The 15,468-nt window shown below is 34.5% G+C and overlaps 1 protein-coding gene across 1 annotated transcript; it reads right to left on the bottom strand.

The window, feature by feature from the left end:
- Nucleotides 1-690: 690 nt before the first annotated feature.
- Nucleotides 691-999, bottom strand: LOC141607379 (protein RADIALIS-like 4). Its single transcript, XM_074426731.1, has one exon. The coding sequence runs from the start codon at nucleotides 997-999 to the stop codon at nucleotides 691-693; it is 309 nt and encodes a 102-aa protein (XP_074282832.1).
- Nucleotides 1,000-15,468: the final 14,469 nt, after the last annotated feature.

Below are 15,468 nucleotides of genomic sequence, written 5' to 3'. Positions count from 1 at the left end.
AAATAATTCTCATTTTAGTCTTGGTATAAACTTAATTACCAATATGGTGTTCATGTAGGTTTGGAATAAACCAAACCTATATGAACCTCATGTTGGGAATTAAGTTTTAGTTAAACTTTTAAGTTGAAATTACTTTATTTTTCAATGAATATTTATATTTATTTTGTTATATGATTTGTACTAATTATAGGTCCATTAATCAGTTTCTTAAAATGTTGATCAAAATTAAATATGATTAAAAAAAATATGGATTAATATGCTACGAAATATACATACAAAATATTTGAAATTATAAATCAACCTTAGCAAGTATGTTATGCAAAATGTATATTGTTAGTAACTATTTTATCATAATAACTCGATAAATTCTATAATATTATTTTGTATACATCTTGTATCTTGTCATACCTATTTTATGAATCTTAGTTACTATATTAATAAATATTCTTACACCAATTTATAGAGAATAACAACCTCCGTTAACTGCCTAACCCTTAACTCACAACAATTATCAATTAACAAATACAAATTCTTGTGTGAGGCGGTCTTACACAAAAATTTGTGTGAAGGTATTTTATATTTTTAGTTTTTCTTAACTGTTTTTTTTCCTTGATCACTTTTACACAACATTCGTTTAACTACAAAATCCAATTAATTAACAATATGAAATCAAAAATTTAGGCAATTTACTTACTCATGCTCATCATCAGTCCAAGGAATGCCCCTTCTCCTTTGTACACGAGTATTTAGTACATTTGACTGTATATTTGATCCTTCTTGTTTGCTGTTGTAACCATATAAATCATCAAGTTTTTCATCAAAACAACCTGATTCAATTATCTCAACATCTCTTAATAATGCATCATAGTGATTTTGGATTTGTTCAATCGTCTTTCCAGGAAATCTAAGGGATAATTCTTTGACTAAATTTGGGTTGTCATGACCTAATTCTACAAGACCATTTTCAAATGCCTTGTTCTCTTCGAAAGTCCATTCCATAATTTTTAATTATGAGAAAAATCAAGTTATTAATATATAATTTGTTTTGCTAACATAGAGTTTTTATAAAACTATTGATCAAATTAAATTGTGTCTTTTATGAGTCATAGTCAAACTGATTATGCTTTTGTAGTGTTTGGCATCAAATATGATCTTATTTTCCAAAAATGTGACAAATTAAAGTTGATTTTTGTTAAAATTAATGTTGGATCTTTTTCATAAGTTCTTGAAAGAAGTAAAAAATGTATTTAGATTTGAATGGATTCTATTATGCTACTATGTACTCACCTTATATTTTATACCATATTACTCTCTTCCATTCTTTAAAAACACCTTACATTTCAAGAATTGTGAAAACTATTTTAATCAATATTATTATCAATGGGGTAATTCCTAAGAGAATGTTAATAGTATCTTGTAAAATTGATAAATCACCTTAGTAACAAATCAAGTAATAAGTGTTCGACATAATTTAATTGAGGCTTTGAGTTAAACATCATGTTAGTACAATAATGTCTAAAGTTTAAAAGTGTAATCACTTTTCAAAGAGGTTTTGACTAATAGTTAAGATTTATGTTAGATAATAGTCGAAGGATCCATCCATGAGTCGGAAACATTTTATTCCGTAGTTTTCTAAAGATCGTTTGGATAAACTGTGAGTGGCCCATTGTTTGGGACAAATGGACATGGTTTTGTAGAAAAACACATTTGAGACCCATGGTTTATAAGAAAACATGGTCTTCCTCCCATGGTTTTATTAGAGAAACCATTGGAGTACACGATTTTCTTAGAGAAAAACCGTGTTCTCCTAGGCCTATAAATAGAAGGTTTTTGGGAGGCATTTGTATCATCCAAAAAAATCACACAACTAAAATACATGTTTCTCTACACAATAGAAGGGAGGTTCTTGGGTTGTGAAGCTATAGGTATTGGTCCTAGTGATCAATACCTAGATCGACGGATTCGTGATACTAGTTTAAAATTAAAGTTGTCCTGGAGCAATTACTTGGAAGATTTTGCAAGTTCGAGATATATATACTACTCTCCCGATTTAGCAAGGTGAGTGACTATACACCTTATTAATATCGTCTTATATATCGTAATTATTTTTGTACATTGGTATCAGAGAGAGTATAAACTAGTATCTGAGTCCTAATTAATTAAAATACTAAACTGATATGGTTACTTATACGAGTTGCACTTGTTAATTGTGTCAATTATTTTAGTATGCAATTATCAGTTTGTGAATCAAAAAGCTGCTGCATACTACCTTTCATTTTTCGTCAAATGTTACTGTCTTTTAGCTAAAGAACATTCATTTTTGCAATGGCGCATGTGGTTAATTATTGAACATTATCAATTATCATAAATTATGAGAGTACACTCACCTTAGCAAGATAACGAGAATGACAAAAGGACGTTTTTTTTTGCATTGCATGTGTGTTTCATTGACAATCAACCCTTATATATACCATATTTAAGGTCAGACGGAAACAAATCAATACAGTACGGTCAATACCACATGTGTATATTGACTCACTGATTGAACAAGCAAGATGATGTACTGTTATTCATAGCCATATGCTATTTTAAATATAATGCAGCAAAGTCGACGCTCTGTTTACAGAAGTTTGGCATTTATACATCTCTTATGCTTATAAGGTGTGCAAGCCGTCTGAACCATGTTATTATGGGAGTTGATTTACAACGAAATAACTGTGCATTTGAGACAATAATAATAATGAATGTTATTGATTAAGAGAATCAGATGTATGTTGTTGGATATATTGATTAAGGTTGGTAGATAAGAGTATCTCACCTTAATAAAATTTATATTGCGCATGATTTTATTAGTTTATAAATTAACAAGATGGTCATAATAAATGATGATTGCGTATTTATACGTCTTTCGATTTTGTTGCTCTTGTCAAGTTAATTTTGGGACTAATAAAGAATTTCCGCAAAATGATTATGATTGTACTAATTATTTTTTAAAATGTTTATAGTTATCAATGGCTGGCACAAAGAGCATTGTGGCCTATTTGAACCAAGGAGACAAATGGACAGAACAAAACTATGAGGGCTAGAGACTATTACACAACCTATGTAAGAACCTGAATTAGGCAATACCGTCCAACATAGGCGTGATCAGGAGGCCTATAAAGACTTGAAAAGAAAGCATCGTGTGGCTCGCATATTGATGTTGAGCAGCATGAGGACTGATCTTATGCTCAGGTTCGAGAGGCATACTACAAATTTATTCCACTGGGATGGAATTAAGTTGCAATATGGTGGAACTTCAACTACTCGCTTACGCCAACTTAATTTAAAATTTTATGGTTATAAGAAGCGTCGTGATCATACTATGAGGCAGCATCTTACAACCATGTCAAATATGATTAGTGAGTTGACTCTAGCTGGTGATGTTCTAAGTGATGAACAAAAAGTTGAGGTTATGATACGTTCTCTTCCACCTAAGGGTTGAGAACATATGAAGGTGAACCTCACCCACAATGATAACATCAAAACTTTTGAAGATGTTTGTCGTCACCTTGAGCTTGAGGAAACCGTCTTAAGGCTGACAAGCCGGAAGGAGAGGCCTTCATAGCTGAGGGAGATATGCGCAGGGCAACTGGCCATAAGCACAAGTGGGGTACTCCTGGAGCTCCGAAAGGTGGGAATAAAAGTGGACCTCCTAAAAGGAAGACAAAAAATGGAGACTTTAAACGTGATAGAGGGAAGTGCGGTGGAAAGAAAGACATGTCTAAAGTGACGTGCTACAATTGTCAAAAGCTGGGACACTTCGCTCGTGATTGCACTGAGCCGAAGGTATGTCTTGACCTGTCAAAATCTCTATTTTGTTATGTCACTAGCTCTTGTTTAATGGCTGAGTCTGTTCTTGTTTGGACTTTAGACTCAGCAGCCACAGAGCATCTGACCAGAGATCGGACAACTTTTGTAGAGTTTCGCAAAGTACCTAAAGGAAGCAAGCATGTATTCATGGGGAATAGTTAATATTGAGGTCCTAGGTGTAGGAACCTATAAATTGGAGCTGCGTAATGCACGCATTTTATATCTCCATGATGTATTATACGCTCCTGAAATAAGGCGAAACTTAGTCTCTATTTTATCTCTTTTGGAGTTAGACTTTAAAATTGTATTTGAAAATGGTTGTGTAAAACTTTATTTGGGAACCGATTTATTCGGTTGTGGTTCAATGCAAGATGGTTTTATGGTTTTAAATACTTTACCTTGCAAAAATGCTATTAGTTTTTCATTTGTTGCTTCTTCTAATAGCACTATGTTTGATGATCCTAATCTATCGTATGCTAGACTTGGACATATTGTTCAAGATAGGATGAATCGATTAGCTAAAGAAGGTCTTTTGGGACCTTTAGCTAAAGTAAACCTATCTACTTGTGAGTCTTGCTTGGTAGGTAAACCTACTAGAAAACCATTTGTCAAGGCTATGAGAGGCACCACACCTCTCCAGTTGATTCATTCTGATATTTGTGGACCAATGAATGTAAGAGCCAGGCATGACGCAAGTTATTTTATCACTTTTACTGATGATTATTCACGATATGGCTATGTCTATTTGATATCTCACAAATCTGAAGCATTAAATTGCTTTAAACGTTTTTTGAATGAGGTTGAGAATCAATTAGACAACACGGTAAAAACTCTGAGAACTGACAGGGAGCGTGAATACTTGTCTGACATGTTTAAAGAGTTATGTGAAGACAAGGGAATAACTAGATAAATTACCATTCCAGGTACTCTGCAACAAAATGGTGTTGCAGAGAGAAGGAATAGAACCTTACTGGACATGGTTCGTTCTATGATGGCGCAAGCAAATCTTTCAATTTCATATTGGGTGATGCTCTATTGACTGCGGCCTACATTCTTAATCCCGTGCCTTCTAAATCCGTGACTTCTACTGTAATATCCCATAATTTAATAATAATTTATGAGAATAATTTATGTAATTTAAATAATTAATTAATGACATTTCTAATAATAAATGCAAATAAGACGTTAATTAAATAATAAAGTAAGTAAGCAAGTCGGGAATTAGACTTAAAGCCAATTAATCTTTAGGCCGTGTGAAATAGATATGGGCTGATTATATTAGGCCTAGTATGAGTAGTAGTCGGGATTTAATAATAAAATAATAAGTATAATAATCATATGGTAACTCCTAATATTAATCGGAATAAGGCAATAGTTTCCTAATTGACCTCATATACTCCCTAAGTTTAGACTATAAATACCATGATTTCTGAAAATATAATTCACAAAGAAAGAAGAAGGAGATTTAAGAGATGGAAGGAGCAATTAACGATAAAAGGTAAAGATCGTCGTAATTTATGTTTATATCGTCTTAATAATTTAAGTTAACATTTATACACCGTATGGGCCACTATGAACAGTACCAATGACCCTAGTAGTTGCCCTTGACCGTCGTGACAACAGTAGGATCATGCTTGACCGTCGTTGACCACCGTGAGAGGCGGAATTGACGTCTAAAGAAGGGTGTGTCGTGAGTTTTGAGACGGAGTTTAAACCTTGTACGGTTGTCGACTTGACCTGGGATTTAGGTGGTTGGTATTGTCGGCAGAGGGCAGTCCTAGTGGTGGTGTTTGAGTGGTTAGAGGCGGTGGTTGGTGCGGGTGTTTCCGGAATTTCGCAAAAATAGAGCAGGGTGTGTTTGTTGTTGCTGTTGGTGTTAGGTTGTTGACGTGAGGGGTCATGGCCAGTGGTGGGACCACAGTGGGTCAAGGGAGACCACTTTGGTGACCACTGATGGTCGTGGGGTGGTGAGTTGCGTGTGTTGTGTTTGTTGGTGTCGGGTTTAAGTAGGGAAGTTAGGGCGCGAGTTTGTGGCTTGTATGTTGGGGTTGTTGGTAGTTGGGCAGGTCTAGGGACACTATGGGATGGTTGGCCAACCACGGTAAGTGTGATGGTGGAGAGTCATGGTGGGGCTAGTGTTAGAGGAGTTAGTTCTCGGGTTTTCGGTAATTTGTAATGTTGTGGTTGTAGTTGCTAGGGCGTGAGGTTGCGAGTTTGAGGGGACGGTTGGGCTGGTGGTTGGAGGTTGTTAAGGGTCTTTGTGCTGCAGGCTTGTGGTGACTGGTGGTTGATGGTGTGGTGTCTCTAGGTGGCGGGTAGGGCGTGTAAGGTGGCTGTAGGGGGGGTTATATATTGCAGCCGTTTATAAATTGCACCCAATGCCATTTACAGGTGGAAAAATGTATAAAATGACGAATTTTCCCCCACATCTATTCTTCCTCAATCCTCCTCGATTTACCAGAACTTCCCTTCTCTCGCCTCTTGATGTGACTCATATTGGAGCATATTTAGTCCCCGAGTTAGCCTCGTTCCTATGCTTTTTAGTGCATAATTGGGTCATTTACTATCTTTAGTCTTTCGTTTTGCATATTCTTTGAGGTTTTGACCCTTGGTAGGAAATGAGTAAGAACCTTGCATTTTCATGGCAAAATGGAACTAAATTGATTGAATTCAATGACCAAGCATCAAAGGAAAGACAATGCTAGAAGGCCTATGTGGGAAATAAAGTAGAATGGGCAATGATGAAAGGATCCTTGCATCTCCAACAAGATCCCGGAGGATTGTTGAAGAGAGAAAATAAGAGAAGTGACTGGGAAGGAATCCGAGCGTCGCAGTGCCCAGGACGAGCGTCCACCCCTGCTACAGTCCGAGCGTCCCGTGGCCAAGACGCTCGTCTTGAAGCCTGATGATCCGAGCGTCCCTACCCACAATCCGCTCGGATTCTGCTCCAGAACCAACCGTCCCTCAGCCAAGACGCTCGGGACGAGCGTACTACTTGAAGACCACCAAAACGGAGAGGAGCATCTCCTTGGAGAGGAGCACTTCCTCAACTTTTCTTCAAGGTCTTAATCGTCATTTAAGCCTTTAGTAACCCCAATTTATGTACCTAATCCTTAGTATAAATACCCCATTGTACTAATTAGATTATCAAGCAATCTTAATATCATCTTATTTTATCTTAATCTCATCCTAATACTCTCTTAATCTTGTAATCAACTCTTAATTTAGCATTAATACAAATCTCATTTCTTAATCTTTACTTAATTGTTCATCATTTATTTTGGGAAATTGAAGATTATTTGGGATTTATTTGGAGGATTGACAACCTTCCATCAATCATCAAGTACTTCTATTATTCTTTGCTTTGTTATTTGGAAATATTCCAATTAAATACAGTATACTGTATACTATAGTAAAAAAAATCAAATTGTGAGGTTAGAGTAGATAATGCAAAACAATATAAATATTTACAAATTGCAAATCAAGCTTGAAATAATGCTTACTATATGGCATACCTCAATCACTCTACAATTTCTCTAACTGAGTACACGATCTGCAAGAGAAAACAAAAAGTATCATATTTGGGATACAAAATACAAAAAGTTAGCACTATAGACCAAACATTCGTCTACTATATTACAATTCAATTTAAATCTAATCTGAATCTAAATACTACTATATAAAATAAAAGTATACAAAGAGATGCTTTAATAATCATAAGAAAAGCTCTCAAAGAATTACAATTATCGGAAATTACTTTTATAGAATTGAGTTAAGGTAAGCAAATTCAACTCAAATACTATACTATTAGAAAACCAACACCTAATCTAAATGTTTCCTAATCAATCTCTAACACTACTATTAGAAAACCAACACCTAATCTAATTGTTTCCTAATCAATCTCTAATTGATAAGAGTCTTAAAGAATAACGTGATTATATTGTTTATTTTATTTTTTTCTTTATTCTAGCTCGAAAGCGTTTCGAAATAGTTGGACTCTCTGTAATCCTTCGAAAAAAGCTTCCTTTATTAATATAGATAGATATTGATTGATACTTAAAACAAACATCGTACACTACGCCAAATAAGACATCCAATAACGGTCAAATAATGCAAATTACCCTTTTTAAATAGAAACACGGGACCGTTATTACAACGACGGTTGTTAAATATATACCACTGTTGTACAAATAACACGCGACCGTTATATAACATCAAGAACTGTTATAAAATCTTTTAAGAAACCGTTGTTAAATCTTCAGAACGGTTTCAAATCCGTTGTCGTAGTTTAATATTGACAACGTCTTATCGTTCTAAAATCGTTGTTAAATATTATATATGATAACGGTTCATTTCGTTATCTTATTTAATTGATTGTCAAAATTTAACAACTGCTTTATTGCGTGCAAAACCGTTGTTATTTTCATCTGTTGACAGCGGTATGTAACCGTTATCTATTTATATTGATGAAATTTTGTCAACGGTTCTGCTTAAATAAACCATTGTAAAAGTTTTGAGTTCGACAACGGTTATCGTTCGTTATCTTATATTTTTGGCGTTTTGAATGGGAGGGAAAATATGTCAACGATTATTTTTATAAATAAAACCGTTGTCAAATAATTGTTTGCAACGGGTTGTTTTTAACCGTTATCATTTTTATTTTTTTATTTTTTTATTTTTTTAAAGAAAATGATTTTAGCCTGTTCTAGCAGCTGTTGAAATGCTATTTTTTCAGCAGCGTTTGTAGCAGCTGTTGAAATGCTATTTTTTCAGCTGCTGCTGAAAAATAGCATTCCAGCAGCTGTGCAGTGCAAAAATTCAATCCTATATCAAAATATTACACCCCGCAATCAATTAAACCCAGTTTAAAAACAGTACAAACAGGATGATCAACAACCAAAACACAACTGCTATTGAGAAAAAAAAAGAAACCAATACACAATGGATCTATATATACACACTCGTACATAAAGCATGAGAAAACTATTGAGACCTCGCTAATGAAATAACATAACTGGGCCACATATTTCTCATCTGGTTGATGTCCTCTGGCGAATATTCCGGGGCTTTGTTGAGTATTTATGGAAACTACAATTCAAAATATACATAATCAAAATAGATATAATACATTGAAGTATACAGAATTGAACTCAATTTACGTCTGAAATAGTTTTTAAATCACACTAACCCGTATCGAAATGGTAGATAGTTTTCTGTTGATAACCTCCACATGGACTGGCAAACGTAAAAGGCGCATTGTTTATCGTCTGGTGCTTTAGGAGACTATTATATAAATCACACACAAATCAGCTGAAATAGATAATCAACCTCTCGCATAAACATTAATTAAATGATACGAGTAATTATTAAGAATATACTCACTAATGACGTGATAAAATTGGGAACAACGTTGCTTTCATATTTCCCAAGTGGACATAATCTTTTTTTTTTTTGCTTCAAAAATACTAAATCATAAATATACACACATGCCATTATTATTTGCATATATATATGTCTCAAGTCATACAATAACAAATGACATTATTGAAGGTTGTAAACTTACTCAGTTATCATCCTTACACAACTGTCAGAGGGTTTGCCTTCGCGAGAGTCAATCCAGTACACTGTTTTTGTTTTCACTTGGATTGCCAGTAGCACCCAATGCTTCCTATTCAATTTGGGACATTGAACTCTTAGTTCATTTACACGTATTTAAGCATGTTAATAATAAATTTATAGAACCGTGATTCATTACAATAATCACGTACTATACATACATATTCTCATTGTAGGAGGCAAGCCATAGTTTTTTGGACGACATTAACCGACGAGCGATACTAATGATTTGTTCTTCTTATAAAATTCTGTGCACAGAGAACGCCTTAGGACTCAAGAATCCGTAGGCGTGAAATGGGAACTTCCACTCAGCGATCTGATTATTCAGGTACCTATTACGCCACATGGAATGAAAAATGTTAGTGTAATTGATAATTTTAACAAACATCATTATTCGTAAATGGAAATGACTAAATAGTTTTATTAATAAAACTTACTTCATCCAAATCAAAATGTGAACAGCATCTAAATTGTCAAGGTCGACAAATTCCATCAGTTGCTTCGGGTCTAGTACGGCTATATCAGTTGCGCCCATAATTTCCTCTTCAATGTTAATCATGACTACATCCCCTCTAGGTGACTTCTTTACAGCCAGGTTGTGCAAAGCCATCAGCGAAGCGGTTTTCATTTTTTTTCTTATATTCACACGATTCATAATAAGAATCATAAGCAGGCTTGACTGCAACAACTTCCGTTGACGTAGTAGTAATTGCTTTAACTGCTGCCATGGCTTTGCTTAACTTCTGCAAATGTACCCTAATATATTTAAAGAACAAGTAATAATTAACGTCTACGTATAGGTACCTCGGGGATGACAACATTGATGAGGTTGTTAGGCCATCACACATATGAGCTCCGGGCTTCTTTCAAATAAGTGATCTCTTCATTAGGAAATGGTACTTTTACTTCCCCATACTCGTCTTTATATAATTGGGACACTTCCACTTTACTGCAATTGTGACGAAGGGGTATACCATGAACCTTAACTTGTTGAAGCCGGTCGTAAGCGAACACGTATCCCCTGGCAACAGCAACTTTCTGTTTCCCCTGTAAATAGAACAGACAACAAGCCACCTTGCAATCGCCCTTCACGACAGCTTTAATCAATTAGTACACATACATTCACTACCTTTAAAAAATTTCATAACTAAAAAATGTGTACTGCGATGAATAATTATAAACTAGCAGCTATTACCTTTTTCGGTGTAGAGAAGAACGTCTGATCATCAACTAGCTCAATCTCTTCCTGTGTCATGGCCTTCCTGGCTTCCTCTTCCTCTTCAACTGCCTGATATCGATCCTCGACTCCCACCTAAGTCTCCTTTGCCATTTCCTTCTCCCTTGCCATGTCCTCCTCGACTTCCTTCTGTACATTAACACTTGTCCATATAACACGTACTGATTTTCCAAATCATATAACACATTGTGTGTGTGTGTGTATATATATATATATATATATATATATATATAGAGAGAGAGAGAGAGGGAGGAGTTCTAATGAGTCCTCCTCTCAAATTGAGTCCATAAGTCTCTCTAAGAGCCTTTGGATGGACTCAATGAATGGTTGAGATGCATTTGATTAAGGGCTATTAAAAAGAAAAGGAAAAAAATGTGGATGGTTGGATTGAGATGGGTGGTTGAGATTGAAAATTACCAAAAAAATTACCACTAATCAAATTTCTATACACTAATTAATTTTTCTTTCTCTCTCTAGCCCCTAATTAATCAGTTTTGAGTTTCAGATTTCAGAAGTGTAAATGTAATATTGTATGAGTTTTACAAGTGTAAATGTGATATTTTACGAGTGTAAATGTAACATTTTAAGAGTGTAAATTTGATTTTTTGTGACGGAAATTTTGAATTTATATAATTTTAACATTTTACAAGTGTGAATGTGATGTTTTACGAGTGTAAATGTAACATTTTAAGAGTGTAAATTTGATTTTTTTGTGACGGAAATTTTGAATTTATATAATTTTAACATTTTACAATTGTAAATTTGATGTTTTACGAGTGTAAATGTAACATTTTACGAGTGTAAATTTGATTTTTTGTGACGGAAATTTTGAATTTTTATAATTTTAACATTTTACAAGTGTAAATTTGATGTTTTACGAGTGTAAATGTAACATTTTAAGAGTGTAAATATGATTTTTTGTGACGGAAATTTTGAATTTTTATAATTTTAAAATTTTACAAGTGTAAATTTGATGTTTTACGAGTGTAAATGTAACATTTTAAGATTGTAAATTTGATTTTTTTTATTTTTTGTGACGAAAATTTTAAATTTATATAATTTTAACATTTTACGAGTGTAAATGTGATGTTTTACGAGTGTAAATGTGATATTTTACGAGTGTAAATGTAGTATTTTATGTGTAAATTTGAAGGTTTTAGAGTGTAAATTTGGTCCTTTGAGTGTGACTTTGGTCCTTTATAAGTGGAACTTTGCTCCTTTATGAGTAAAACTTTAGTCCGACTACCAACAAACACCACCACCGCCGTCCTCCACCACCAACTCATATCCACAAAAAATATGAGTGCAAATTTATATAATTTTAACGAGTGTAAATGTAAAGAGATACGAGTGTAAATGTAAAGTAATATGAGTGTAAATGTAAAGAAATATGAGTGTAAATGTAAAGAAATATGAGTGTAACTTTAATAAAATATGGTCCTTTTCAAATGAGTGTAAATGTAAAGAGATAGAAGTGTAAATATAAAGTAATATGAGTGTAAATGTAAAGAAATATGTAAAGAAATATGAGTGTAAATATAAAGAAATATGAGTGTAAATGTAAAGAAATATGAGTGTAACTTTAATAAAATATGGTCCTTTTCAAATGAGTGTAAATGTAAAGAGATACAAGTGTAAATGTAAAGAGATACAAGTGTAAATGTAAAGAAATATGAGTGTAAAGGTAAAGAAATATGAGTGTAAATCTGAAAAATGCGTGTAAATGTAAAGAAATATGAGTGTAAATGTAAAGAAGTACGATTGTAAATGTAAAAAAATATGAGTAATAATAAATATATTTATTAGATCTAAGAATAAAAATCATAATAATACGATTTTTTTTCAAAAATCTACTATATATTTATTAAATCTACGAATAAGATCAACTAGAGACTCTCCATTAAGAAAGATCTCGAAAAAAACTACAAAAAACAAAAAAAAAATTGAAATTTTGAAAAAAAAAAAAAAAACAGATCTGAAAATTTTTAAAACTAAAAGCAAAACCAAACATTGAAAAACAATAAAAACAAAAAAACAAAATCAGGCCCACAATGGAATTGCTCTAACTGTTCCAGGTACGTTCATGTCGGAGTAATATATCAAATAGAAAAAAAACATAAGAAATCGGAAAAAAAAAAAAAAGGTTGTGGAGCCGCGACGGAGAGAGGAAGGAGGGAGCAGAGGCTGTAGTGGCAGTCGGAAATGGTGGTGGGTTGGATGCAGGAAGGGGGTGCCGTGGTGTTTGTTGGAGAACGAAAACAGGAGGACGGTGGGTCGTGGAGGTCGAGGTGGTAGTCGGGGGGTGTTTCAGATCTGGAAATGGTGGGTGTGGGTCTGAGTGATGGTGGTGGTGGTGGGTGTAGGTGAGCCGCGAGGCGTGGTGGCAGGAGTGGTGTTGCTATGGTGGTGTCGAGGTGGTGTGTGGTGGTGTCGTGGTGGTCTTAGATCTGGAAAAAAAGGAGAAGGGGAGGGTGATGCGGGTTGTGGTTGTTTGTTGTGGGTGGTTGTCGGGTTGTTCTTGTGGATGTTGTGGGTGGTTGTCGGGTTGTTCTTGTGGTTGTTTTTTTTTTTTTTTTTTTTTTTTTTTTGAATTTTTTGGTTTTTGGAATTGTTTTGGTTTTTTGGGTTTTAGAGAGATGAGGGGAATGATATTTGTGTGATAGGAGAGAAGTGAGTGGAAAAAGAAGCCTTATATAGTGAAATTAGGAGTGATTAGTGATGGTAGTGAGGGAAAGTGATTAATTAGTATCAATCCCCTCCATTTAGCATTAATCCCTCCTTTTTCCCCCTCAATCTCAGCCTCTCATCTCATCTTTTCAATGGTCCTAAAGAGGACTTATGGACTCAATGATTTTTGGTGGACTCACTTGATCCTTCTTCTATATATATATATATATATATATATATATATATATATATATATATATATATATATATATATATATATATATATATATATATATATATATATAAGACATAAATATTATCACCTCTTTTTCCTCCTCCTCATCCTCCTCCTTCTCCTCCTCCTCTGCTTCCTTTATGACTTCTTGAACCATATCCAACTCTTTTTCTGATGGCTTTTCCCCAGTTGCCAACATTCTCATCATCAACTTGGCTATTTTATGTAGCTGTGTAGTAGAAATTAATGTCAGCATATATAGTTATAAATTACGTTGGTTCAAATACAGTATTTATAGATTACCTTCTTGGAATCATCACCACTTCGAGTAGTTTTTCCAAAATACTTAGTGATACCAACATGCGTCGATACCCCTCTCACACGACATGGATGCTCTGCTTTGCCGATTGCCCTAGCAAGAATGTCATCACGTCCTTCAGGCTTCCATTTTCCTCTTGTACCTCCTTCTCACAAATCCTCTACAACACATAAAACCATTAAGCAACACACAATTATATAACTCCGACTACCAGTGGTAGGAGTGACATATTTATTCAAACTTACAATTTTCTCTTTGATGTCCTTATCATATTCAGTTTCCGTCTTTTCATTCTTAGGAGTTTGACCTTCCACCCAAGCATCGTGACGACTGAATTGTCCAAGCTTTGCCTACAATTTATTCATCACATTGATATCCTCTCAAAATATATATGATTACTATAAACATATAACATCCGACTAAAACACTTAATAGTCTAATACTATAAGAATTATGTACTTACAAGTTTCTTCTTAATCAATCTATAACCACCTCGGGAGCCGTAAAAGGCGGTCTTTTTCTTTGAAATGTTCGCCTTGTTCCTCTCATTCATAGCCTTCATCAAATAAACTGTATCAAGAAACGTAAGCATGACCAAACACTAAACTAAGTATATTTCTTTACTTATTATTATTAAGTTACCTTAAACTTGTCAGACTGCCTATAAGCGATATAGTTATCCCAATGGTCTTGACTGACATACAGATACTTCTTTGTTGGTGGGTTCTTGTTCATCTCCCCGGTTTCCTTGTTGAACAAGTGCTTGTCAGCAATCTTTAACTTCCAAGAACTAAGGGCTTCCCCTGTCTTTGTTTTTAGGTACTTATCATACTTTTCGGGACAACATAAGTTAACTGCATATATGATGAGCATAGTTGGTACAAGTGTTTCGGCTAATACACATATCAAGTAGTAACTTAATTTCAGCAAAAATATTTATTATAGTATATACATACCTTTATTCTGTTTATTAGCATGGTGTTCCGTATTTTACTCAGTTCACTGATATGCGGCGTAGCGAGAGACACATACTGTCTTACACAACAACCAACCCAACTCGCAAAATACCTGGCATACTCACCATATGGCAGCCCCGTATCTTTATTCCATTGTAAAGGATTAGATATCTTTGAATTTATTGCTTCTAGGGAAACTCTGTGGCGCATTCGACCCGCAGTGTGTTGCAAATTATTCTCATCACCTGAGTCGTCGCCTGACGCATTTCCATCGTTTCTTTTCCGCTTTTGGACCATATCTAAAGCAGAAATTAATAAACAAATAATAACAATGCATACTTATAAAAATAAACAAAATACCGAGAGGAGGGTTTATTACTTCTTTAAAGAGGAGAATTCGGATTGATCTGGCGGCGACAATGGCGATGATGACGATGACTGCGACGACGATGGGGTAGGCTGGTGGTTGAGGGGAAGCTCAATGTTTGAGAATATTATGTGGGGGAGGGGAAGCTCAGAGTATATATGTGTGAATAATACAACACTTGCAAGACCTTATTTATTGGAAAGTAATAAACACGGTATA

Source organism: Silene latifolia, chromosome 10, assembly GCF_048544455.1.
Source record: "Silene latifolia isolate original U9 population chromosome 10, ASM4854445v1, whole genome shotgun sequence".
In the NCBI taxonomy this organism is placed as follows: Eukaryota; Viridiplantae; Streptophyta; class Magnoliopsida; order Caryophyllales; family Caryophyllaceae; genus Silene; species Silene latifolia.
Note: the sequence above shows the minus strand (reverse complement) of the source record. Positions and strands in the feature narration are given on the sequence as shown.

Excerpts from the sequence above, each read along its gene's own strand:
- LOC141607379 (XM_074426731.1), bottom strand. The coding sequence starts at position 999 with ATGGAATGGACTTTCGAAGAGAACAAGGCATTTGAAAATGGTCTTGTA.